This window comes from Amblyraja radiata, chromosome 1 (genome assembly GCF_010909765.2).
Source record: "Amblyraja radiata isolate CabotCenter1 chromosome 1, sAmbRad1.1.pri, whole genome shotgun sequence".
Lineage (NCBI taxonomy): Eukaryota > Metazoa > Chordata > Chondrichthyes > Rajiformes > Rajidae > Amblyraja > Amblyraja radiata.
In genome coordinates, this window is record NC_045956.1 from 192937804 (window position 1) to 192965440 (window position 27637).

The 27637-nt window shown below is 46.9% G+C and overlaps 1 protein-coding gene across 3 annotated transcripts in view; it reads right to left on the reverse strand.

Annotated features, from left to right (window-relative positions):
* Positions 1 to 9952: 9952 nt before the first annotated feature.
* The window catches only part of LOC116983010 (gastrula zinc finger protein XlCGF8.2DB-like), a 128578-nt gene continuing 110893 nt past the window's right edge, over positions 9953 to 27637 (reverse strand). For all 3 annotated transcript variants that reach the window (XM_033036528.1, XM_033036536.1, XM_033036520.1), the window contains one exon: positions 9953 to 12738. In XM_033036528.1, the coding sequence (XP_032892419.1) occupies positions 11477 to 12607 (1131 nt within the window). In that variant the 5' untranslated portion in view covers positions 12608 to 12738 and the 3' untranslated portion in view covers positions 9953 to 11476. The remainder of the gene's footprint in view (positions 12739 to 27637) is intronic.

A 27637-nucleotide genomic window follows, 5' to 3' on the forward strand; every position in this document is an offset into this window, starting at 1 on the left:
GGGTTTCTACAGCTATATTAACATCAAAAGGATAACGAGGGATAAAATTGGTCCATTAGAGAGACAGAGTGGACAGCTATCTGCAGAGCCAAAAGAGATGGGGGAGATATTGAACAATTTCTTTTCTTCGGTATTCACCAAGGAGAAGGATATTGAATTATGTGAGCTAAGGGAAACAAGTAGAGTAGCTATGGATACTATGAGATTCAGAGAAAAAGAAGTACTGACACATTTGAAAAATATAAAAGTGGATAAGTCTCCTGGTCCGGACAGGATATTCCCTAGGACATTGAGGGAAGTTAGTGTAGAAATAGCTGGGGCTATGACAGAAATATTTCAAATGTCATTAGAAACCGGAATAGTGCCCGAGGATTGGCGTACGGCGCATGTTGTTCCATTGTTTAAAAAGGGTTCTAAGAGTAAACCTAGCAATTATAGACCTGTTAGTTTGACTTCAGTGGTGGGCAAATTAATGGAAAAGATACTTAGAGATAATATATATAAGCATCTGGATAAACAGGGTCTGATTAGGAACAGTCAATGTGGGTTTGTGTCTGGAAGGTCATGTTTGACAAATCTTCTTGAATTTTTTGAAGAGGTTACTAGGGAAATTGATGAGGGTAAAGCAGTGGATGTTGTCTATATGGACTTTAGTAAAGCCTTTGACAAGGTTCCTCGTGGAAGGTTGGTTAAGAAGGTTCAATTGTTGGGTATAAATGCAGGAGTAGCAAGATGGATTCAACAGTGGCTGAATGGGAGACGCCAGAGAGTAATGGTGGATGGCTGTTTGTCAGGTTGGAGGCAGGTGACTAGTGGGGTGCCTCGGGGATCTGTGTTGGGCCCACTGTTGTTTGTCATGTACATCAATGATCTGGATGAAGGTGTGGTAAATTGGATTAGTAAGTATGCAGATGATACTAAGATAGGGGGTGTTGTGGATAATGAAGTAGATTTCACAAGTCTACAGAGAGATTTAGGCCATTTGGAAGAATGGGCTGAAAGATGGCAGATGGAGTTTAATGCTGATAAGTGTGAGGTGCTACATCTTGGCAGGACAAATCAAAATAGGACGTACTTGGTAAATGGTAGCGAATTGAGGAATGCAGTTGAACAGAGGGATTTTGGAATAACTGTGCATGGTTCCCTGAAGGTGGAATCTCATAGGAGAGATAGGGTGGTAAAGAAAGCCTTTGATATGCTAGCCTTTATAAATCAGAGCATTGAGTATAGAAGTTGGGATGTAATGTTAAAATTGTACAAGGCATTGGTGAGACCAATTCTGGAGTATGGTGTACAATTTTGGTTGCCCAATTATAGGAAGGATGTCAACAAAATAGAGAGAGTACAGAGGAGATTTACTAGAATGTTGCCTGGGTTTCAGCAACTAAGTTACAGAGAAAGGTTGAATAAGTTAGGTCTTTATTCTCTGGAGCGCAGAAGGTTAAAGGGGGACTTGATAGAGGTCTTTAAAATGATGAGAGGGATAGACAGAGTTGACGTGGACAAGCTTTTCCCATTGAGAGTAGGGCTGATTCACACAAGAGGACATGACTTCAGAATGAAGGGACAAAAGTTTAAGGGTAACATGAGGGGGAACTTCTTTACTCAGAGAGTGGTAGCTGTGTGGAATGAGCTTCCAATGGAGTGGTGGAGGCAGGTTCGATTTAATATTTAAAAATAAATTGGATAGGTATATGGATGGGAAAGGAATGGAGGGTTATGGTCTGAGTGCAGGTAGATGGGACTAGATGAAAATAATTGTTCGGCACGGACTTGTAGGGCCGAGATGGACTGTTTCCGTGCTGTAATTGTTATATGGTTTATATGGTTACATGGTTATATCATGCTGCTCATTCGACAATGGCCCTCCATCCGCGGACCTGGCAAACGCCGTTATGCCCGAAGCCAGTAATTTGAGCATTTTCTGGATTTCAATTTCTTGGGCCCTGATGCCCCCTCCAATGTATCCCCAAATTGAATTATTAACGGCTGGAACATTCAACGAAGTACAGTTTGCAGGTGCCAGTTTGCAGCTGTTTCAGTCATCACCTGGTGGTGGAGCTGCTCACAGGATGGTGCAGATCCCTCAACCTCACTCTTAATGTGGAAAAAACTAAGGAGATGGTGGTCGACTTCAGGAGGGCGGGAAAACAACACCACATACCGCTGTATATTGATCGAGCTGCTGTGGAGAGGATCAGCAGTGTGAAGTTCCTAGGACTACACCCGTTGGATGACCTGACCTCTATGACCAACACCACAGCAGTAGTCAAAAGAGCCCAACAGCGACTCCACGCTCTCAGGAGACTAAGGAAAGCAGGTCTCCCCACTGCCCATCTAAGAACCTTCTACAGGGGCACAATTGAAAGCATAATAACCTACGGCATCACTTCCTGGTTCGGGAGCTACAAGGCTTACGAACAATATCAACTAAACAGGATAGTGAAGACCGCCAGCAGGATTATTGGTGCCCCACTCCCTTTCCTGCTGGAGATATACAAGAAGAGGAGCATCAGTAGAGCAATCTCCATCATCCAGGACCCCTACCGCCCATCACACCACATCTTCTCCATTCTGCCATCTGGGAAGAGGTACAGGAGCATCAGCTGCAAAACCAGCAGGATGCTCCTCAGCTTCTTCCCACAGGCAATAAGACTGATTAACGGGCTGTGTCCCCTCCCAAAATATCACTCACCAACACATCCAACCCCGCCCATACTTTGACAGTTAGGCACCTGTCAAAGTAAAGCCACTGTAAAGCCACTGTCGATCGGAATGTCTGTTTTTATTATATTGTTAATCTTAGGCCTACTTTCTTTTTAAACATGGTAATTTTAATTTGTTTTTAAAGCTCTATGTATTATCCTTTTTTTAATTTATACACTGAATGGAAACCGATTGAGCAACGTTTTTTTGTTTCCTCTGTGTATGCGAGTACTCAGTGAAATGATATTAAAGAAATACTGAATACTGAATCACCTGCTCCTGCAGCTAGTGGGAGGTAAGGTAGTTAATACTCGCAGCCAACTGTTCCTGTAACGGCTCCCCTGTTTGCGAAGGGATTTAAATTTGGAAACCATGGCAGGTAGATCCAGAGCTTTGTGCACCCCAAGCACACTTGAAGTTTCTTCATCCATTCCCCCGAATTCGGAGTCAGCACAGTACTGACTCCGTCCACTCCCCTCCACGGAGAGGGAGACATTGTGCAGCCCTGTACCAGGTGCTGCCGTGGGCATCCGAGGAGACCCACGTTGACATAATGCTGGAGCATGTCATGCTGGAGCATTTTCTGCATTAAACGCTCCATTTGAGAAAAACGTCCTAGGACGATATCTGCCGTAGGAGGTGAGTCTTCCCGGCCTGACTCGTCCGAGTCCACAGGCCTATCCGACTTATGTTTGGATTTACACCCTTTCTGGGTAACCAGCACGGATTCTAAAGGTACTAAGTCGGAGGTCACTGACCGCACTGTCAGCGACTCAGGTGGTGAAATTGACCGCCGCTGGCTGCCCGCACTCCCGCGGTCCTCCTCAGCCTGTTTCGCCGCGTTCCGTTTAGACTTAGTCCTTGATTTTTCCATTGAGAATTGAAATACACCATTCTGTAAAAGAAATTGCAGAACAAAACGACCTCAGAATAAGTGAACTTATCTGCAGGGCCTTTTTAAACTTACCGCTGGAGGAGCAGTGCGCCTGCCAGCCAGTCACTGCGCCATGCGTTAGACGATATGACGCGCATGCGGGCTGGCGGGCTCTTCACGTAGTCACTCTATTGTAAAATTGACTCCAGCATGTTCCCCACCACCGATGTCAGGTTAACTGGTCTATAATTCCCCATTTTCTCTCTCCCGCCCTAAAGATTCAGATTCAGATTCAACTTTAATTGTCATTGTCAGTGTACAGTACAGAGACAACGAAATGCAGTTAGCATCTCCCTGGAAGGTGGGATAACATTAGATACCAACGTGTCCAAGAAATCCTGAAATGGGAGGGAGAGGAGCCTGAGGTTGTGGTGCATATAGGTACCAACGACATAGGTAAAAAAAGAGAAGAGGTCCTGAAAGAAGAATTTAGGGAGTTAGGTAGAGAGTTAAGGAGAAGGACTGGAAAGGTAACAATCTCAGGATTACTGCCTGTGCCACGCGACAGTGAGAGTAGGAATGGAGCGAGGTGGAGGATCAATGCGTGGATGAGGGACTGGTGCAGTGGGTATGGATTCAAGTTTCTGGAACATTGGGACCTCTTTTGGGGAAGGTGCGACCTGTACAGAAAGGACGGGTTGCACTTGAACTCAAGGGGGACCAATATCCTGGCGGGGAGATTTGCAAAGGCTACTGGGGAGACTTTAAACTAGTATGGTTGGGGGGAGGGACTCAAATTGGGAAAGCTAGCAGTCAGTGTGTGAAGCAGGGGGCAGAGAATGGTAGCACTCTGACCCAAAATGTAGGGGAGAGAGAAGAAAAATAAAATAATCAGAGAATAAGAGAGGGTGGGTTTCTTAAATGTGTATATTTTAATGCTAGGAGCATTGTAAGAAAAGTGGATGAACTTAGAGCCTGGATTGACACCTGGAAGTATGATGTTGTGGCGATCAGTGAAACATGGTTGCAGGAGGGCTGTGATTGGAAACTAAATATTCCAGGATTTCGTTGCTTCAGGTGTGATAGAATTGGAGGGGCAAGAGGTGGAGGTGTTGCATTGCTTATCAGGGAAGATATTACAGCAGTGCTTTGGCAGGATAGATTAGAGGGCTCGTCTAGAGAGGCTATTTGGGTGGAACTGAGAAATGGGAAAGGGGTAGCAACACTTATAGGGGTGTATTATAGACCGCCAAATGGGGAGCGAGAATTGGAAGAGCAAATATGTAAGGAGATTGCAGATATTAGTAGTAAGCACAAGGTAGTGATTGTGGGAGATTTCAATTTTCCACACATAGACTGGGAAACACATTCTGTAAATGGGCTGGATGGGTTGGAGTTTGTAAAATGTGTGCAGGATAGTTTTTTGCAACAATACATAGAAGTACCTACTAGAGAAGGGGCGGTACTGGGCCTCCTGTTAGGACATGAGATGGGTCAGGTGGCAGAGGTATGCGTTGGGGAACAGTTCGGGTCCAGTGATCACAATACCATTAGTTTCAATATAATTATGGAGAGGGACAAAACTGGACCTAGGGTTGAGATTTTTGATTGAAGAAAGGCTAACTTTGAGGAGATGCGAAAGCATTTAAAAGGAGTAAAAAAGGAGTTTTATGGGAAAGATGTGGAAGAGAAATGGAGTAGATTTAAAGGTGAAATTTTAAGAGTACAGAATCTTTATGTCCCTGTTCGGTTGAAAGGAAATCGTAAAAATTGTAAAGAGCCATGGTTTTCAAGGGAAATTGGACACTTGGTTCGGAAAAAGAGGGAGATCTACAATAGTTATAGGCAGCATGGAGTAAATGAGGTGCTTGAGGAGTATAAATGTAATGTAAAAAGAATCTTAAGAAATAAATTAGAAAAGCTAAAAGAAGATATGAGGTTGCTTTGGCAAGTAAGGTAAAAGTAAATCCGAAGGGTTTCTACCGCTATATTAATAGCAAAAGGATAACGAGGGATAAAATTGGTCCATTAGAGAGTCAGAGTGGCCAACTATCTGCAGAGCCAAAAGAGATGGGGGAGATATTGAACAGTTTCTTTTCTTCGGTATTCACCAAGGAGAAGGATATTGAATTATGTGAGGTAAGGGAAACAAGTAGAGTAGCTATGGAAACTATGAGGATCAAAGAAGAGGAAGTACTGACACTTTAGAGAAATATAAAAGTGGATAAGTCTCCAGGTCCGGACAGGATATTCCCTAGGACATTGAGGGAAGTTAGTGTAGAAATAGCAGGGGCTATGGCAGAAATATTTCAAATGTCATTAGAAACGGGAATAGTGCCGGAGGATTGGCGTACTGCGCATGTTGTTCCATTGTTTAAAAAGGGGTCTAAGAGTAAACCTAGCAATTATAGACCTGTTAGTTTGACGTCAGTGGTGGGCAAATTAATGGAAAGAATACTTAGAGATAATATATATAAGCATCTGGATAAACAGGGTCTGATTAGGAACAGTCAACATGGATTTGTGCCTGGAAGGTCATGTTTAACTAATCTTCTTGAATTTTTTGAAGATGTTACTCGGGAAATTGATGAGGGTAAAGCAGTGGATGTTGTGTATATGGACTTCAGTAAGGCCTTTGACAAGGTTCCTCATGGAAGGTTGGTTAGGAAGGTTCAATGGTTGGGTATTAATGGTGGAGTAGCAAGATGGATTCAACAGTGGCTGAATGGGAGATGCCAGAGGGTAATGGTGGATGGTTGTTTGTCAAGTTGGAGGCCAGTGACGAGTGGGGTGCCACAGGGATCTGTGTTGGGTCCACTGTTGTTTGTCATGTACATCAATGATCTGGATGATGGTGTGGTAAATTGGATTAGTAAGTATGCAGATGATACTAAGATAGGTGAGGTTGCGGGTAATGAAGGAGAGTTTCAAAGTCTACAGAGAGATTTATGCCAGTTGGAAGAGTGGGCTGAAAGATGGCAGATGGAGTTTAATGCTGATAAGTGTGAGGTGCTACATCTTGGTAGGACAAATCAAAATAGGACGTACATGGTAAATGGTAGGGAATTGAAGAATGTAGGTGAACAGAGGGATCTGGGAATAACTGTGCACAGTTCCCTGAAAGTGGAATCTCATGTAGATAGGGTGGTAAAGAAAGCTTTTGGTGTGCTGGCCTTTATAAATCAGAGCATTGAGTATAGAAGTTGGGATGTAATGTTAAAATTGTACAAGGCATTGGTGAGGCCAATTCTGGAGTATGGTGTACAATTTTGGTCGCCTAATTATAGGAAGGATGTCAACAAAATAGAGAGAGTACAGAGGAGATTTACTAGAATGTTGCCTGGGTTTCAGCAACTAAGTTACAGAGAAAGGTTGAACAAGTTAGGGCTTTATTCTTTGGAGCGCAGAAGGTTAAGGGGGGACTTGATAGAGGTTTTTTAAATGATGAGAGGGATAGACAGAGTTGACGTGGAAAACCTTTTCCCACTGAGAGTAGGGAAGATTCAAACAAGGGGACATGACTTGAGAATTAAGGGACCGAAGTTTAGGGGTAACATGAGGGGGAACTTCTTTACTCAGAGAGTGGTAGCTGTGTGGAATGAGCTTCCAGTGAAGGTGGTGGAGGCAGGTTCGTTTTTATTATTTAAAAATAAATTGGATAGTTATATGGATGGGAAAGGAATGGAGGGTTATGGTCTGAGCGCAGGTATATGGGACTAGGGGAGATTATGTGTTCGGCACGGACTAGAAGGGTCGAGATGGCCTGTTTCCGTGCTGTAATTGTTATATGGTTATTATATATGGTTATACCCTCCAATCCACGGGAACTGATCCTGAGTCTATAGAACATTTGAAAATTATCACCAATGCATCCACGATTTCTAGAGCCACTTCCTAAGTACTCTGGGATGCAGACCATCAGGCACTGGGGACTTATCAGCCTTCAGTCTCATCAGTCTATCCAACACAATTTCCTGTCTAGTGTGGATTTCCTTTAGTTCCTCCGTCACCCCAGATCCTGTGGCCACTAGTATATCAGGAAGATTGTTTGTGTCCTCATTAGTGAAGACAGATCCAAAGTACCCATTCAACTCATCTGCCATTTCCTTGTTCCCCATAATAAATTCACCTTTTTCTGTCTTCAAGGGTCCAACTTTGGTCTTTACTAATTTTTTTCCTCTTCACATACCTAAAGAAACTTTTACTATCGTGCTTTATATTCTTGGCTAGCTTACCTTCATACCTCATCTTTTCTCCCCGTATTGTCTTTTTCGTTATCTTCTGTTGTTCTTTTAACATTACCCAATCCTCTTGCTTCCCGCTCATCTTTGCTACGTTGTACATCTTTGCTTTAATTTTTATACTGTACTTGACGTCCCTTGTCAGGCATGGTTGTCCCTTTCTCCCCTTGGAATATTTCTTCCCCTTGGGAATGAACTGATCCTGAACCTTCTGTATTATTCCAAGAGATACCTGCCATTTTTATTCCACTGTTATCCCTGCTGGTGTATCTTTCCAGTCAACTTTGACTAGCTCCTCCCTCATGGCCCCGTAGTCCCCTTTATTCAACTGCAACACTGACACCTCCAATCTACTCTTCTCCCTCTCCAATTGTAGATTAAACCTGACCATGTTATGGTCACTGCCTCCTAATGGCTCCTTAACCTCCTTAATGGTTCCTTTATTAAATCCGGTTCATTACATAACACTAAATCCAGAAATGCTTTCTCCCTGTTAGGTTCCAATACAAGCTGTTTAAATAATCCATCACGAAGGCACTCTACAAAGTCCCTTTATTGGGGTCCAGTACCAACCTGATTTTCCCAGTCTACCTGCATGTTGAAATCTCCCATAACAACCACAGCATTACTTTTACTACATGCCAATTTTAACTCCTGATTCAACTTGTGCCCTATGCCCAGGCTACTGTTTGGGGGCCTGTAGATTAGTCCCATTAGGGTCTTTTTACCCTTACAATTCCTTAGTTCTATCCAAACTGACTCCATGTCTCCCGTTCCAATGTCACCCCCTGCCAAGGACTGGATTTCATTCCTCACCAACAAGTGCCTTCCTGTTTTTGCTACCAACGTGAATAACCTCACATTTATCCACCTTAAACTTCATCTGCCATGCACCTGCCCACTCCCCAAACCTGTCCAAGTCACCCTGCATTCTCATAGCATCCTCCTCACAGTTCAGTTTTATGTCACAGAAACATAGAAAATAGGTGCAGGAGGCCATTCGGCCCTTCGAGACAGCACCACCATTAATTGTGATCATGGTTGATCGTCCCCTATCAATAACCCGTGCCTGCCTTCTCCCCATATCCCTTGACTCCACTAACCCCTAGAGCTCCATCTAACTCTCTCTTAAATCCATCCAGTGACTTGGCCTCCACTGCCCTCTGTGGCAGGGAATTCCACAAATTCACAACTCCCTGGGTGAAAAAGTTTTTTCTCACCTACATCTTAAATGACCTCCCCTTTATTCTAAGACTGTGGCCCCTGGTTCTGGACTCGCCCAACATTGGGAACATTTTTCCTGCATCCAACTTGTCCAGTCCTTTTATAATTTTATATGTTTCTATAAGATCCCCTCATCCTTCTAAACTCCAATGAATACAAGCCTAGACTTTTCAATCTTTCCTCATATGACAGTCCCGCCATCCCAGGGATCAATCTCGTGAACCTACGCTGCACTGCCTCAATCACAAGGATGTCCTTCCTCAAATTAGGAGACCAAAACTACATAATACTCCAAATGCGGTCACACCAGAGCCCTATACAACTGCAGAAGAACCTCTTTATGAAGGCCAACATTCCATTAGCTTTCTTCACTGCCCGCTGTACCTGTAAGCCAACTTTCAGGTGTACAAGGACGCCCAGGTCTCGCTGCACCTCCCCCTTACCTAACCTAACCCCATTGAGATAATATCTGCAAATTTGCTAATGTTACTTTGAATCCCTTCATCCAAATCATCAATGTATATTGTAAATAGCTGCGGCCCCAGCACCGAGCCTTGAGGTACCTGACTAGTCACTGCCTGCCATTCTGAAAGGGACCCATTAATCTCTACTCTTTGTTTCGTTTCTGCCAACGTAGTCTCTATCCATGTCAGCACTCTACCCCCAATACCATGTGCCCTAATTTTGCCCACTAATCTCCTATGTGGGACCTTATCAAATTATTTCTGAAAGTCCAGGTACATTACATCGAAGTTCAGACAGATATCTAATATGGTGCTGTGCCCAGACAATACATCCCTATGTTAATACATTGTTTCAATGATTAGTATAAACCAAGCTTCTAAGATTTCCCTAAGATATTCTGCTGGGAAAATGCTCTTTTAAATTTGACTGCTTTCTGTTTTTCAGCAAATCTCCATTTTTAATTTACGAACCAAACTTGACCAAATTAAACTCTTTCACGGTGAGGTCAGGATAAACTTGCTTTATTTGTTACGTAAGGCACAAATGCGTCAAAACTCTCTTTAAAAATCACATTTAAATGCCTTTAAGTTTTTGGGCCAGTGGCAGTCAGCTGGTACTGTGAGCAGTCGGCTGTGTGCAGCTTGGCTCACTTTTGCATTTTCACGGGTACAGTATGAATGAAAAAGATGCTGGTACTGTTGATTGTCTGCTGCTCGACAGGGGCAAGGAGGGCTTATATTAGGAACACTTCTCCATCCGTTTCCCACCACGGATGGCTGACCTGCTGAGTTCTACCGGCCCTTTGGAGGGGAATGGACGGGAGACGTGTCGGTCTGGACACTGCTGTTCCTCCAGTTTGCGTGTCACCTTGTCAAAGTTTGTCTCTTAAAAAGCAGATAGCAACAAATCTGTTAAAAGTAAACCATGGCAATCTTTAATTGATTTATCAGACGGGAGTGGCAAGATCTACAATGAGCACAAACGTTGCTCAGTGCTCCACTCTCAGAACAAAGGAAAGTTAGCACAATTATACATTTTTCTTATCAGTAAAACACTCCTACATAGTCTGAATATGGCACGACTGAAAGATTTTGTAGCCTTTCAGAATATAGGAAAAGCTGGGACCAAATCAAGCTTATCCAATAACAATTTATTACTTATCTCTGGAGCATCAGCTATTTTTTATCAATCTCTTGGCTTCTTTATGGCCTTGAAAGAAGCACATGTTATTACGCAGGCTTCCATCTTAATGTCTTTATTAAAAAGACGTGTCCTCCATATTGTGTTCAATATAATTTGCAGTCATTCAGACTCGGCACCGAGCCATTATTTTGATCTACTAGACTATGCTTTTGTAGAAGAACAACTCAATTTTAGATTTGTCTATTAGCATTTTCAACCTCACTCTGGCAATGGAGGAGGCCCAGGACAGAAAGATCAGCGTGGGAGTGGGAAGGGGAGTTAAAATGGTTGGTAACTGGGAGATCCAGCAGGCCTTGGCGGACCGAGTGCATGTAGGGTAAAATGCATGCCTAGTCTAGATACAAGGAGAGAGTGTGTGTGTGAGAAAGAGTGTGTGTGAGAATGTGTGTGTGAGAGAGTGCGTGCGTGAGAGAGCAAGAGAGGGAGTGTGTGAGAGAGAGAGAGGGACTGTGTGTCTTGAGAGAGGGTCACAGTTTAAGGATAAGGGGGAAGTCTTTTAGGACTGAGATGAGATAAACATTTTTCACACAGAGAGTGGTGAATCTCTGGAATTCCCTGCCACAGAAGGTAGTTGAGGCCAGTTCATTGGCTATATTTAAGAATTAGATGTGGCCCTTGTCGCTAAGGGGATCAGGGGGTATGGAGAGAAGGCAGGCTGGACATGCAGGTGAAACCCTTGTCACACTCAGCGTACACAAAGGGTCTCTCTCCGATGTGTATCTGCTGGTACTCCCGCGGCCCCCGTGCGCTCTTGAAACGCTTGTCATAGAGGGAGCAGCTGCTCGCCGGCATGAGTCTGCCGGTGCTGCCTCAACCCCCGCGAGCTGTCAAACGCCTCACCGCAGTACGGGCAGTCGTAGGGTTGGACACTGGCGTGCACGCGCTCGTGAGACAGGGCATCGGAGGCCATGGCAAAGCTCTCTCCACACTCCGGTCTGGGGAAGGGACGGTCGCCGGCATGCAACCGCTGGTGGGTCAGCAGCTGGCTGGAACTGGTGAAGCCCTTGCCGCACTGGGTACAGGTGTAGGGACGCTCACCAGTGTGGATGCGCTGGTGGGCCCGTAGCTGGGTGGAGAGGGTGAAGCCCTTGCCGCACTGGGTACAGGTGTAGGGACGCTCACCAGTGTGGATGCGCTGGTGGTACAGCAGGTGGATAGATCGGGTGAAGCTCTTGCCACACTGGGCGCAAGTGTAGGGTCGCTTGCCAGTGTGGGAGCGTTGGTGGAACAGCAGGTTGCTGGGGTGGGTGTACCCCTTGCCGCACTGGGTGCAGATGTAGGGGCGCTCGTCGGTGTGCGTGCGCTGGTGGGACACCAGGTAGTCGGAGCGGGTAAATCCCTTGCCGCACTGGGTGCAGATGTAGGGACGCTCGCCGGTGTGGATGCGCTGGTGCTCCAGCAGCTTGCTGGAGCGGGTGAAGCCCTTGCCGCACTCGCTGCAGGTGAAGGGCCGCTTGCCGGTGTGGGTGAGCTGGTGCTCCATCAGGCTGTTTGAGCGGGGGAAGCCCTTGCCGCACTGGGCGCAGGTGTAGGGGCGCTCGCCGGTGTGGGTGCGCTTGTGCTCCAGCAGGTTGCTGGACTGGGTGAAGCCCTGGCCGCAGTCGCTGCAGGTGTAGGGCCGCTCCCCGGTGTGCACGCGTCTGTGCAACTTCAGCTGTGTGGACGACTTGAAGCCTTTGCCGCAGTCGGAGCAGGTGAAGGGCCTCTTGTCAGAGTGTACGAGGCTGTGCTTCTGCAGGTTGTCGGAGCATTTGAAGTTCTTGCCGCACTCCGAGCAGTCGAAGGGGCGTTCTCCCGTGTGCATCCGCCGGTGGATCTCCAGCAGGCCTGGGGTGAGACAGGCCTTGCCACACACGTCGCACTCATAACGCTTCTTCTTCTTGTGCCCCTCCATTGACGGTAAGCCCGTCGAAGCTCAGCTCACACACCGAGCAGATGGGGGAGGGGGTGCTCACCGGCACCCAGGCTGCTCTCAATGGCCGCTTATGTCCCCGTCTCTCTGTCCACAGCAACGGCTCCTAAACCCTGCAGGAGGGGAGCACAGAGGGTCAACAAGCTGGCAAACGGGTCATTACAAGCACATCTTGGGTGCGTTTATGGCAAAGGAAACCATTATATAATTATGCGCGGCACAGCGGTACATCTGCTGCCTCACCGCCAGCGACCTGGGTTCGATCCTGACTACGAGTGCTGTCTGTGTGGAGTTTGTACGTTCTCCCCTTGACCTGCGTGGGTCTTTACTCCGGTTTCCTCCAAAGACGTTCATGGTTGTAGATTAATCGGCCTCCACAAAATTGTCAAATTGTCCCTAATGTGCGTACTATAGTGCTAGTGTACAGGGTGATCGCTGGTCGGCGCGCACTCCGCAGACTTCAAGACCTGTTTCCGTGCTGCATCTCTGAACTAAACTAAACCAAAGAAAGGTCTCAACCCATTCCTTCTCTCCACAGATGCTGCCTGTCCCGCTGAGTTATTCCAGTACTTTGCCATAGTTTCATAGAGTGATACATCGTTGGAAAATGGCCCTTCAGCCCAACTCTTATCCGCACTCCTAGATCCCTCGGCTCCACACATTCCCCCAGCTCCTGCCATTCAGTGAAGATCCTGCCCTGGTTTAACTTCCTAAACTGCAACACCCTCCCCACCCCCAAACAATGTGACCTCCTCTCTGTGGTCCCTGCCCCTTACCCTTGCTGCCTCCTGCTCCTTAACCCCCTTTACTCCCTCCCCCCTCCTCCCCAAATAATGTGAACACACCCCACCTGGCTCCCTACCCCCTTCCTTGGCTCACTTGACCCCTCTTCCCCCGTTCATCCCCCTCAGCACCAAACCACTCCTGCTTGAACCCTCCCCCCTCCCTTTGCCCCCTGCTTCCCCCGCTACTCACTTCACCCCCTTTTCCACCTTCCGCCTCTCACCCCTCTCCTCCCAGCCCCCTCCCTCCCTCCACTCTGTCTCTGTCCCTCTCCCCTTATTCCTGCCCCTCTCTGCCTCCCCTTTCAGATATCTCTCTCCTGACACTCCCTACTCTCTCTCTTTCTCTCTCTCTCTCTCCACGCCTCCCCACTCTCTCCTGACTGTCTTCTCGCTTCCTGACTCTCTCTGGCAATCCCCTCTCTCTCTCTCGACTCTATCTCTTTCTCCTCCTCTCTCTTCCTGACTCTCCCTCCACCACTCTCCTCTCTCTCTCTCTGCTTCTGTCCCTCTCTTGCTCCGCACCTGTCTCTCTCTCTCTTTCTCCCTCCTCTCTCTCTCTGTCTCTATCTCTGTCTCTCGCTCTCTATCCATCTCCCTCTCTCTTGGTATAGGGGGCACCGTCCTGTATGGTATGGCTGCCCAGCCAGCAGCTGTCCGTCTTTTCATCTTTTTAAAATGTTTTAGTTAAAGTTTTTTTGTTATGGAGTTCTAGCCTTTTTTATGTGGGAGGTGGGGGGGGGGAGGGGGGAAACTACCTTTCAGGGTCACTACCTGGTCGGAGAGGGAGCTTTTCTCCGGGCTGAACTTTCGACCCGTCCTCACGGCCTACCAGCGGGCATGGAGCGGCGTTTTCCTGAGGGGACCGCCCAGAACCTCGGCTTAGGCGGCGGCAAAGTGCTGGAGCGCTATCGAGGAGCAGGCGATACCTTGCCTGGGTCGCCGCGCTGGAGCTCAGGTGAGCTGAAGACCGCTGATGAACATCGCGGAGCTGCGGGATCGCCAGTAGTGGAGCGCCATCCGGCGTGGCCTTGTTGGCTTCGGAAGCCGCGGTCTCCGGTAAGGGAAGCGGACGTTCCAGGTGTCCCAAGCCGCTGAGAGGATTCTCCCGACGCCGGAGTACCATCACCCCGCGAGAACGGCGTGGAACATCGGGCCTTCGTAGAGGCGACTTCGGAGGCCTCAATAGGCCTAACTATGAGTGGACATGGGATGGGGACTGGACTTAGTGCCTTCCCTCATAATGGAAACCATTGTGGGGGGATGTTTTGTATGTTAAAGTTCTTTATTATTGTCATGTTTGTATTCTTTTTTTATGTGTTGCATTGGCAACAAGAATTTCACTACACACGGTGTATGTGACTAATAAAGAAACCTTGGAACCTTTTAATCTCTTTCTCGCTCCCTCTATCTGTCTCTCTCTCTCCCTCTCTCTCTCTCTCTCTCAATTTCAATTTAAAAACTTTATTGGCATGATAAAAAAACATTGTTATATTGCCAAAGTATAAAACATGACATACATATATAAAATGCATAAGTATAAACACTGTATACTTATACAGTGCATGGATAGATATGTCCCTGTACATAAACTTGCAATAGGCCTATAGCCCTTTATTGATTGCTACACGTTCTTGCAGCTGTAAGCAGTACAACACAATAGCAAGTTTAGCAATTCAATATTAATTTCTTAGTGTTAGTTAATGTCGATTAGTGTGTGCGTACATATGTGCATGTTGGTCATTCACCGTCTCTCAGGTTATGGCATGCTGTTACGTATTGTGCCGTATTTCCTTCGCCAAGGATTATTCTTAGTTTTGATGTATCATCTAGTTCTTTAAAGTCAGGGGTTGCCACTCTGAGTTTGCCAAAGTATGCTTTCCTTGTTTTGTCAAATTATTTGCATTTTAGGAGGAAGTGCACCTCTGTTTCAACCTCATCTGTCAAACAGTGGCCGCATATTCTGTTTTCTCTTGGTTGCCAGAATCTCTTCTGTCTTTCTTTTTCAACTGCCAAATAGTGGTCACTTAACCTGTATTTGGTGAGGGTCTGTCTCTGCTTTATGTCTCAAACAGTTGAGAGATAGTCTGCCAATTTATAATCTATTTTTAGGGAATGGTAACATTCTAATCTGCTTTGGCTTTTGGTTTCTTTATCCCAATGTTCCAAGTACGAAAAAATTCAAGATTAGTCAAACATGACCTTCCAGGCACAAATCCATGTTGACTGTTCCTAATCGTTCCTAAGGAATGCCTATCGTTCTATCCCTCGCCCTCACTTCGGTAGGTCCGACCATACTGGTCGTGGAAGTGCTGCTTCTTCCTGCCTACAGACAGCAATTAAAGAGCGCACCCCCTGAAGTGAGGACAGTACAGAGCTGGTCGGGGGGGGTTCTGTTTGGAGTCTGTAGACTGGGCAATGTTCAAGGACTCGGCAACGGACTTGGACGAATACGCCGCAGTCGTTACAGATTTCGTAAAGAAATGTGTGGAGGACTGCATCCCTACAAAAACCTTCCGAGTGTCTCCCAATCAGAAACCTTGGATGAACTTTGAGATCCGCACTCTCCTGAAGTCCAGACACAGGGCATTCACCTCCAATGATACAGTGGCCTACATGAAGTCCAGATACGACCTTGGTAAGGCCATCAAAAAGGCCAAAAGGGACTTTTGCTCCAAACTGGAGGATGAGACAGATGTTTGGCAGCTGTGGGGGGCCTGAATGCAATCACCTCCTACAAGGCGAAACCTGGAGGCAGCTCGAATGTCGGCGAAACATCACTCCCTGACGAGCTCAATGCGTTTTACGCACGCTTTGACAGGGAGAATACTGATGTGCCTTCCCGATCCTCCATTCGCTGTGATGGCATTTCAGTCTCAGTCACAGAGGCCGACGTCAGGAAATCCTTAAGAGGGGTGAACCCCCGAAAAGCACCTGGTCCTGATGGTATACCGGTCGTGTTCTAAAAACCTGTGCGGACCAACTGGCTGGAGTTTTTACGGACATTTTCAACCTCTCACTTCTGAGGTTTGAGGTCCCCACCTGCTTTAAAAGGGCATCAATTATACCAGCGCCCAAGAAGAGTAAGGTGACGTGCTTCAATGGCTATCGACCAGTGGCACTAACGCCTGTGGTGATGAAGTGCTTTGAGAGGCTGATCATGGAGCAAATCAACTCCTACCTCGACAAAAACCTGGACCCACTGCAGTTCGCTTACCGCCACAACAGAACGGTGGATGCGATCTCGCTGGCCCTCCACTCCGAACTGGACCACTTGGACAACAAAAACTCATATGCCAGGCTGTTATTCATCGATTACAGCTCGGCATTTAACACAATCATCCCCTCCAAACTGGTTACCAAACTCGCAGAACTGGGTCTCTGCGCATCCCTCTGCAACTGGATCCTCGACTTCCTCATCCACAGACCACAGTCTGTTCGTATTGGTGGAAATGTGTCAGCCTCGATAACAATCAGCACGGGAGCACCTCAAGGTTGCATGCTCAGCCCCCTGCTGTACTCACTCTATACCCATGATTGCGTAGCCAATCACAGTGCGAACTCCATCATCAAGTTCGCTGACGACACCACTGTTGTGGGGCGTATCACTGATGGGGATGAGTCAGATTATAGAAGAGAGATCGAGCAACTGTCCATATGGTGCCAACGCAATAATCTGGCCCTCAACACCAGCAAAACCAAGGAACTGATTGTGGACTTTGGAAGGAGTAGGAGGGGGACCCACAGCCCCATTTATATCAACGGGTCGATGGTTGAAAGGGTCAAGAGCTTCAAATTCCTGGGCACATCTCTGAAGATCTTTCCTGGTCCGAGAACATTAATGCAATTATCAAGAAAGCTCATCAGTGCCTCTACTTCCTGAGAAGACTACGGAGAGTCGGTTTGTCAAGGAAGACTCTCTCTAACTTCTACATGTGTACAGTAGAGAGCATGCTGACTGGTTGCATCGTGGCTTGGTTCGGCAATTTGAGCGCCTTGGAGAGGAAAAGGCTACAAAAAGTAGTAAACACTGCCCAGTCCATCATCGGCTCTGACCATCCTTCCTTCGAGGGGATTTATCGCAGTCGCTGCCTCAAAAAGGCTGGCAGTATCATCAAAGACCCACACCATCCTGGCCACGCACTCATCTCCCTGCTACCATCAGGTAGAAGGTACAGGAGCCTGAAGACTGCAACAACCAGGTTCAGGAATAGCTACTTCCCCACAGCCATCAGGCTATTAAACCTGGCTCGGACAAAACTCTGATTATTAATAACCACTTTCTGTTATTTGCACTTTATCAGTTTATTTATTCATGTGTGTATATATTTATATCATGGTATATGGACACATTTATCTGTTTTGTAGTCAATGCCTACTATGTTCTGTGTGCTTAAGCAAAGCAAGAAATTCATTGTCCTATACAGGGACACATGACAATAAACTCACTTGGACTAATCAGACCCCGTTTATCCAGATGCTAATATATATTATCTCTAAGTATCTTTTCCATTAATTTGCCCACCACTGAAGTCAAACTAACAGGTCTATAATTGCTAAGTTTACTCTTGGAACCCTTTTTAAACAATGGAACATGCGCAGTACGCCAATCCTCTGGCACTATTCCTGTTTCTAATGACATCGAAACATAGAAAATAGGTGCAGGAGTAGGCCATTCAGCCCTTTGAGCCTGCACCGCCATTCAATATGATCATGGCTGATCAACCAACTCAGTATCCTGTACCTGCCTTCTCTCCATACCCCCTGATCCCTTTAGCCACAAGGGCCACAGCTAACTCCCTCTTAAATATAGTCAATGAACGGGCCTCAACTACCTTCTGCAGCAAAGAATTCCAGAGATTCACCACTCTGTGTGAAAAAAGTTTTCCTCATCTCGGTACTAAAAGATTTCCCCCTTATCCTTAAACTGTGACCCCTCGTTCTGGACTTCCCCAACATCGGGAACAATCTTCCTGCATCTAGCCTGTCCAACTTAAGAATTTTGTATGTTTCTATAAGGTCCCCCCTCAATCTTCTAAATTCTAGCGAGTACAAACCGAGTCTATCCAGTCTTTCTTCATATGAAAGTCCTGACATCCCAGGAATCAGTCTGCTGAAACTTCTCTGTACTCCCTCTATGGCAAGAATGTCTTTCCTCAGATTAGGAGACCAAAACTGTATGCAATACTCCAGGTGTGGTCTCACCAAGACCCTGTACAACTGCAGTAGAACCTCCCTGCTCCTATACTCAAAACATTTGAAATATTTCTGTCATAGCCCCTGCTATTTCTACACTAACTTCCCTCAATGTCCTAGGGAATATCCTGTCATGACCTGGAGACTTATCCACTTTTATATTTTTCAAAAGTGTCAGTGCTTCTTTTTCTTTGAATCTCATAGTATCCATTGCTACTCTACTTGTTTCCCTTACCTCACATAATTCAATATCCTTCTCCTTGGTGAATACCGAAGAGAAAAAATTGTTCATGAAGGTAATGCCCCTTCCGGCATCCGCTGGAGAATAAGGCCCCGGAGACGGGTCTGAGTCCACAAGTCCTGATTGAGTCCGCAAGAGTGGAGTCGGGAAAGTCATTGTGTGGTGTCGGGAAAGTCGCTGTGTGGTGTCCCTCTCTGCACACAGGTCCCTCCCTGCACACATAATTCTCCCCCATTTCTCCCACCCCCCACCACCCCACCTACCCCCTCCACACCACCCCGCCCCCCACACCACCAATATCATGCCTGAGATTGGTCTCCTTTCCTGTCAGTCGACGCCACACCGATTGGGCTCCTCTCCTGTCAGTCAGGGCAGGACGGCTACGCCCCTTCCCGCGCTGCCACGGCCTCTCCCGCCTCACTAACTCTTCTCTCCCCTCCTCAGGGCAACTTGTCTATCGTCTCCTCCACCACCGGCGGCAGCCATGGGGGGGCATTCAGTGGAGGCCCTGGTCCCGTCTCTCTCTCCGTCACTCACTCCTCTCCCCTGCCCGCCCTCCGCGGCAATGGCGGCCCCAGGTGCATGGCTGCGACCGTCCGTTTCCTCCGCTGCCGCTGCAATAACTCACCCTCACGGCCATCTCGGAGGAGAACACCTCCAGCTGCTCGTCAAAACTCGTGGTGCCCACCGTGACGAACACCGACTGCATTTCCACCCCCCGCCCGTAGGCAGGCAGGTGGGCAGGGCGGAGACCAGCTGAGTGGTAGCAGCGGGCGGGCAGGGGCTGAGTGGTAGCAGCGGGCGGGCAGGATGGGGACGGGCCGAGCGGCGGCTGGGCAGAGGGAGGGAGAGTCAGGTTGCATGGTGGCTGAGCAGTTTGTGAGGAGTTTGAGTAACACACACATGCACGATACAGATTGATCCAATCGTTAAGTCAACGGGATCTAAACCACAGTGAACTATGAATGACCTGTGGAGGAAGGAACTGCAGATGCTGCTCTTTATGGAGTGAGGGAGGGAGTGACTGAGGGTAGGGGAAAGGAGAGGAAGGGAGAGGTGGGAGTGGAGAGGAGAGGGGAGGAGGACAGGGGAATGAAGAGGGAGGCTGAAGACGAGGGGAAGGGAGTACTGGGGATGAGGGGGAATGAAGGATGATAGGAGTAGGAAGAGGGATGGCAAGGTAATTAAAATATTAAATGCAAAGTTATTAAATTTAATAAGTTATTAAACTGGTCACCGATCATGCGCAATTGGGGGCTGTAGCTTAGTGGTGGAATATTGTGTTGGGTGACCAGGCATCCCGTGTGACAGGGACCCAATGGGTCCCACAGTCTAGTATAGCTCTAAAGGCTAAATCTAACTCTCATGAAAACATCCAGTGAATTGGCCTCCATTGCCTTCTGTGGCTGAGAATTCCACAAATTCACAACTCTCTGGGTGAAAATGTTTTTCCTCATCTCAGTCCTAAATGGCCTACCCTTAATTCTTAAACTGTGACCCCTGGTTCTGGACTCCCCCAACATCGGGAACATGTTTCCTGCATCTAGCGTGCCCAACCCCTTAGTAATTTGATATGTTTCTATAAGATCCCCTCTGATCCTTCTAAATTCCAGTCAACCCATTCTTTCATCATATGTAAGTCCCACCAACCCGGGAATTAACCCTGTGAACCTACGCTGCACTCTCTCAACAGCAAGAATGTCCTTCCTCAAATTAGGAGATCAAAACTGCACACAATACTCCAGGTGTGGTCTCACGAGGAACGTGTATTAACTGCAGATGGACCTCTTTGCACCTGTACTCAACTCCTCTTGTTATGAGGGCCAACATGCCATTTGCTTTCTTCACTGCCTGCTGTACCTGCATGTTTCTTTCAGTGACTGATGAACTCGGATAGCCAGATCTCATTGTGCTTCCCCTTTTCCTAACATGACACCATTCAGATAATATGATCTGCCTTCCTGTTTTTGTCACCAAAGTGGATAACCTCACATGTATCCAAAAAAATCAGCATCGGCCATGCATCTGCCCACATCCCAATCTGTCCAAGTCGCCCCACATCCTCATAACATCCTCCTCACAGTTCACATTGCCACCCAGCTTTGTGTCATCTGCAAATTTGCTGATGTTACTCCCTATCCCCTCATCTAAATCATTAATGTATGTTGTAAATAGCTGCAGTCCCAGCACCGAGCCTTGCGGTACCCCACTAGTCACTGCTTGCCATTCTGAAAGGGACCTGTTAATCCCTACTCTTTGTTTCCTGCACTCTACCTCCAATACCATGTGCCCTAATTTTGCCCACTAATCTCCTATGTGGGACCTTATCAAAAGCTTTCTGAAAGTCCAGGTACACTATATCCACAGGCTCTCCTTTGTCCATTTTCCTAGATACATCCTCAAATAAATCCAGATGATTAGTCAAGCATGATTTCCCCTTCGTAAATCCATGCTGACTTGGACCGATCCTGTCAATGCTATCCAAATATACCGCTATTTCATCTTTTAACCATATAACCATATAACAATTACAGCATGGAAACAGGCCATCTCGGCTCTACAAGTCCGGGCCGAACAATTATTTTCCCGTAGTCCCATCTGCCTGCACTCAGACCATAACCTTCCATTCCTTTCTCATCCATATACCTTTCCAATTTATTTTTAAATGATAAAATCGAACCTGCCTCCACCACTTCCACTGGAAGCTCATTCCACACAGCTACCACTCTCTGAGTAAAGAAGTTAGCCCTCATGTTATCCCTAAACCTCTGTCCCTTAATTCTCAAGTCATGTCCTCTTGTTTGAATCTTCCCTACTCTCAATGGGAAAAGCTTGTCCACGTCAACTCTGTCTATCCCTCTCATAATTTTAAAGACCTCTATCAAGTCCCCCCTTAACCTTCTGTGCTCCAGAGAATAAAGACCTAGCTTATTCAACCTTTCTCTGTAACTTAGTTGCTGAAACCCAGGCAACATTCTAGTAAATCTCCTCTGTACTCTCTCTATTTTGTTGACATCCTTCCTATAATTGGGCGACCAAAATTGTACACCATACTCCAGAATTATTCTCACCAATCCCTTGTACAATTTTAACATTACATCCCAACTTCTATACTCAATGCTCTGATTTATAAAGGCTAGCATACCAAAAGCTTTCTTTACCACCCTATCTATATGAGATTCCACCTTCAGGGATCTATGCACAGTTATTCCTAGATCCCTCTGTTCAACTGCATTCCTCAATTCGCTACCATTTACCATGTACATCCTATTTTGATTTGTCCTGCCAAGATGTAGCAACTCAACTTATCAGCATTAAACTCCATCTGCCATCTTTCAGCCCATTCTTCCAAATGGCCTAAATCTCTCTGTAGACTTTGGAAATCTACTTCATTATCCACAACTTATCTTAGTATCTTAGTATCATCTGCATTCTTACTAATCCAATTTACCACACCTTCATCCAGATCATTGATGTACATGACAAACAACAGTGGACCCAACACAGATCCCTGAGGCACCCCACCAGTCACCTGCCTCCAACTTGACAAAGCCATCCACCATTACTCTCTGGCGTCTCCCATTCAGCCACTGTTGAATCCATCTTGCTACTCCTGCATTTATACCCAACAATTGAACCTTCTTAACCAACCTTCTATGAGGAACCTTGTCAAAGGCCTTATTAAAGTCCATATAGACAACATCCACTGCTTTACCCTCATCAATTTCCCTAGTAACCCCTTCAAAAAATTCCAGAAGATTAGTCAAACATGACCTTCCAGGCACAAATCCATGTTGACTGTTTCTAATCAGACCCTGTTTATCCAGATGCTTATATATATTATCTCTAAGTATCTTTTCCATTAATTTGCCCACCACTGAAGTCAAACTAACAGGTCTATAATTGCTAGGTTTACTCTTAGAACCCTTTTTAAACAATGAAACAACATGCGCAGTACGCCAATCCTCGGGCACTATTCCCGTTTCTAATGACATTTGAAATATTTCTGTCATAGCCCCTGCTATTTCTACACTAACTTCCCTCAATGTTTTAGGGAATATCCTGTCATGACCTGGAGACTTATCCACTTTTATGTTTTTCAAAAGTGTCAGTACTTCTTTTTCTTTGAATCTCATAGTATCCATAGCTACTCTACTCGTTTCCCTTACCTCACATAATTCAAATATCCTTCTCCTTGGTGAATACCGAAGAGAAAAAATTGTTCATGAAGGTAATGCCCCTTCCGGCATCCGCTGGAGAATAAGGCCCCGGAGACGGGTCTGAGTCCACAAGTCCTGATTGAGTCCGCAAGAGTGGAGTCGGGAAAGTCATTGTGTGGTGTCGAGAAAGTCGCTGTGTAGTGTCCCTCTCTGCACACATGTCCCTCCCTGCACACATACCCCTCCCCCCTCCTTTACCTCTCCCCCATTTCTCCCACCCCCACCTACCCCCTCCACACCACCCCGCCCCCCACACCACCAATATCATGCCTGAGATTGGTTTCCTCTCCTGTCAGTCGACGCCACACCGATTGGGCTCCTCTCCTGTCAGTCAGGACAGGACGGCCACGCCCCTTCCCGCGCTGCCACGGCCATTCAGTGGAGGCCCTGGTCCCGTCTCTCTCTCTCCGTCACTCACTCCTCTCCCCTGCCCGCCCTCGTGAGCCCCACCCCAGGGCGTGGATTTAACATCGTAGCGGGTCGCTTGCCTGGGATCGCTCCCACCGTGACCACCGCAGACTTTAACATCAAGGGCTCGCAGTCTCGGGTGAGACCGAGTCGGGTGCTCCAACGCCGCGGAGGGCTCGACCAGCCCCGACATGAGTTACGATCACCCGGCGCGGGGGAGCTGACATCCCCCCGATACGGGAGTCAAGATCGTCCCGTCAACGGGGGCTCGAGGCCCACGACCGAGGAAGAGGTAGGAAGAGCTAGGGGAAGGACTTGAACTTTATTTTGCCTTCCACCACTGTGAGGAGTGTGTAGGAGTCACTATGGTGGATGTTCAATGTTAAAATGTGTTTTGATTGTTCCGTTTCCAAGATAGCTGCCGGAAGGGAGAGTGAACGCTGGCGCGATTAGCTGCCGCTGCTCTCTCTCTGAATTGGGTATTGATGTCCTTACTATTTATTTTTTTATTTTTTGTTGTTATTATTTTTGTTTTGTTTCATTCCGCTTACATGTTTTGTAATCTGCTTACCAAATTTTGTAAGGTGTCCTTGAGAGTCCTTGAAAGGCGCCCATAAGTATAATGTATTATTATTATTATTATTACTCCATGCTGCCTATAATTATTGTAGATCTCTCTCTTTTTCCGAACAGTGTCCAATTTCCCTTGAAAACCAGGGCTCTTTCCAGTTTTTACTATTTCCTTTCAACCGAACAGGGACATAAAGATTCTGTACTCTTAAAATTTCCCCTTTAAATGTCCTCCATTTCTCTTCTACATCCTTCCCATAAAACAAAATGTCCCAAGTTACTCCTTTTAAATCATTTCGCATCTCATCAAAGTTAGCCTTTCTCCAATCAAAAATCTCAACCCTAGGTGCAGTTCTGACCCTCTCCATAATTACATTGAAACTAATGGTATTGTGATCGCTGGACCTGAAGTGCTCCCCAACTCATATCTCCGCCACCTGACCTGTCTCATTTCATAACCATATAACAATTACAGCACGGAAACAGGCCATCTCGGCCCTACAAGTCCGTGCCGAACAACTTTTTTCCCTTAGTCCCACCTGCCTGCACTCATACCATAACCCTCCATTCCCTTCTCATCCATATGTCTATCCAATTTATTTTTAAATGATACCAACGAACCTGCCTCCACCACTTCCACTGGAAGCTCATTCCACATCGCTATTACTTTTTGAGTAAAGAAGTTCCCCCTCATGTTACCCCTAAACTTCTGTCCCTTAATTCTGAAGTCATGTCCTAACAGGAGGTCCACCACTGCCCCACCTCTAGTAGGTACCTCTATGTATTGCTGCAAAAAACTATCCTGCACACATTTTACAAACTCCAAACCATCCAGCCTATTTACAGAATGTGTTTCCCAGTCTATGTGTGGAAAATTGAAATCTCCCACAATCACTATCTTGTGCTTACTACTAATATTCTGCTATCTCCTTACATATTTGCTCTTCCAATTCTCTTTTTATAATTGACATCCAACCACCGATGTCAGGCTATCAGTCTATAATTCCAGGGCACAAAATTAGCGGTTGCCCAGGTGCCAATGGCAATCTAAAGTCCCGCCGGGCAACCTAAAAGCCATGCCATTTTGCCAGGCTTGGCAAGCACCCGGGACACCTATCATTTAATTCTGAGCGGGCCCCCTCTCTCTCTCTCTCTCTGTCACTCTCTGTCTCCGACCATCCGGGTCTCTGCTCTCCGCTCGGCACACCGCCTTACACATGCGCACATCCTCTCCCTGCACATGCGCACAACCACGGCCAGCACATCAACGGCCATGGTTGTGCGCATGTGCCGACCTGCACATGCGCACTGTCACGGCAACTGGTTGGCGTCGGCCACTTTCTCCCTACCTTTGCATTGTGGGAGATCTGGCCTCCATTGCTGTCCTCACCGCGACCGCTGAAAACCAACGCAAAATCATTGCCTGGAGCTGGAGTAACTCTTGCTTCTTGGTTTCCTGGCCCTCCAAAAATATTCCAAATGGAATTTAAACTAGTGGACCCCCCACCACCAAATTCCAAACTCCGAAAAATAACAGCCTATTGCATTTTATCTGTTTATTTATTGTGTATATGTATGGTCTATGGTCTATAGACACACCAAACTTTTATCTCCTGTTCTGTATTATGTTTACATATTCTGTTGTGCTGCAGCAAGCAAGAATTTCATTGTCCTATCTGGGACACATGACAATAAAACTCTCTTGACTCTTGACTTGGACTTAAGCAAAAAAGGGTTCTTGGGAAAAAAGAGCCACCTTAAATTTAGTTGCGTCTGGTTGGGTACCTATGGTAGGGTGAAGACTATTCCATGCTTTAATTGTGCGGGGGAACTCCATGGAGCAGCCAGCATTCTCTGGGTAGAAGAAATAGGGTGACAGAGAGTTCAAAAGGGAACTGCAGATGCTGGAATATCGAAGGTACACAAAATTGCTGGAGGAACTCAGCGGGTGCAGCAGCATCTATGGAGCGAAGGAAATAGGCGACGTTTCGGGCCGAAACCCTTCTTCAGACTGATGGGGGGTGGGGAAAGAAAGAAGGAAAAAGGGAGGAGGAGGAGCCCGAGGGCGGGCGGATGGGAGGGTGGGAGGAGACAGCTAGAGGGTGAAGGAAGGGGAGGGGACAGCATAGGCTAGCCAAATTGGGGGAATTCAATGTTGATGCCATAAGGGCGCAAGGACCTGGGGTGAAAGGTGAGGACCAGAGGGACTCTGCCCTTGTTGCGTGTGCGGGGATGGGGAGAGAGAGCAGTGTTGCGGGGTATGGATGAGACCCTGGTGTGAGCCTCATCTATGGTGGCGGAGGGGAATCCCCGTTCCCTGAAGAACGAGGACATTTCCGATGCCCTGGTATGAAATGTCTCATCCTGGGAACAGATGCGGCGTAGGCGGAGGAATTGGGAGTAAGGGATGGAGTCTTTACAGGGGGCAGGGTGGGAAGACGTGTAGTCCAGATAGCCATGTGAGTCAGTGGGTTTATAATGTATGTCGGTCAGGAGTCTGTCCCCTGCGATGGAGATGGTGAGGTCAAGGAATGGTAGGGAAGTGTCGGAAATCGTCCAGGTGTATTGGAGTGCCGGATGGAAGTTGGTGGTGAAGTGGATGAAGTCAGTCAGTTGTGTGTGGGTGCAGGAGGTGGCACCAAAGCAGTCGTCAATGTAGCGGAGGTAGAGGTCGGGGATGGGGCCCTGGTATGCATCGAACAAGGATTGTTCAACGTACCCGACAAAGAGGCAGGCGTAGCTGGGGCCCATGCGTGTGCCCATAGCTACGCCTTGTGTTTGGAGGAAATGGGAGGAGTCAAATGTAAAGTTATTGAGGGTGAGGACCAACTCCGCTAAGCGGAGGAGAGTGTCAGTGGCTGGGTAAAGGTTGCTCCTCTGGTCGAGGAAGAACCGGAGGGCTTTGAGGCCATCCTGGTGGGGGATGGAGGTGTAGAGTGACCGGACATCCATGGTGAAGACAGAGACCCTTCTTTAGATTTCCTCTGGTTTTAGTGTTTTTAGTTTAATTTAAAGATACAGCGTGGAAACAGGCCCTTCGGCCCACCGAGTCCACGCCGACCACCGATCACCCGTACACTAGTTCTATCCCACACACTAGCGACGCAAGAGTCAAGAATGTGTTATTCTCTCACGCCCCAGTTTGAACAATGAAATCCTTACTTGCAGCAGCACAACGTTCTAGACTGGGTATTGAGTAATGAGGAAGGGTTAGTTAGCAGTCTTGTTGTGCGTGGCCCCTTCGGCAAGAGTGACCATAATATGGTTGAGTTCTTCATTAAGATAGAGAGTGACATTGTTAATTCAGAAACAAGGGTTCTGAAATTAAAGAAAGGCAACTTTGAGGGTATGAGACGTGAATTGGCCAAGATTGACTGGCAGTTGATTCTTAAAGGGTTGATGGTGGATATGCAGTGGAAAGCATTTAAAGACTGCATGGATGAACTACAACAATTGTTCATCCCAGTTTGGCAAAAGAATAAATCAGGGAAGGTAGTGCATCCGTGGATAACAAGTGAAATCAGGGATAGTATCAAAACAAAAGATGAAACGTACAAATTAGCCAGAAAAAGCAGAGGACTAGTAGAAATTCAGT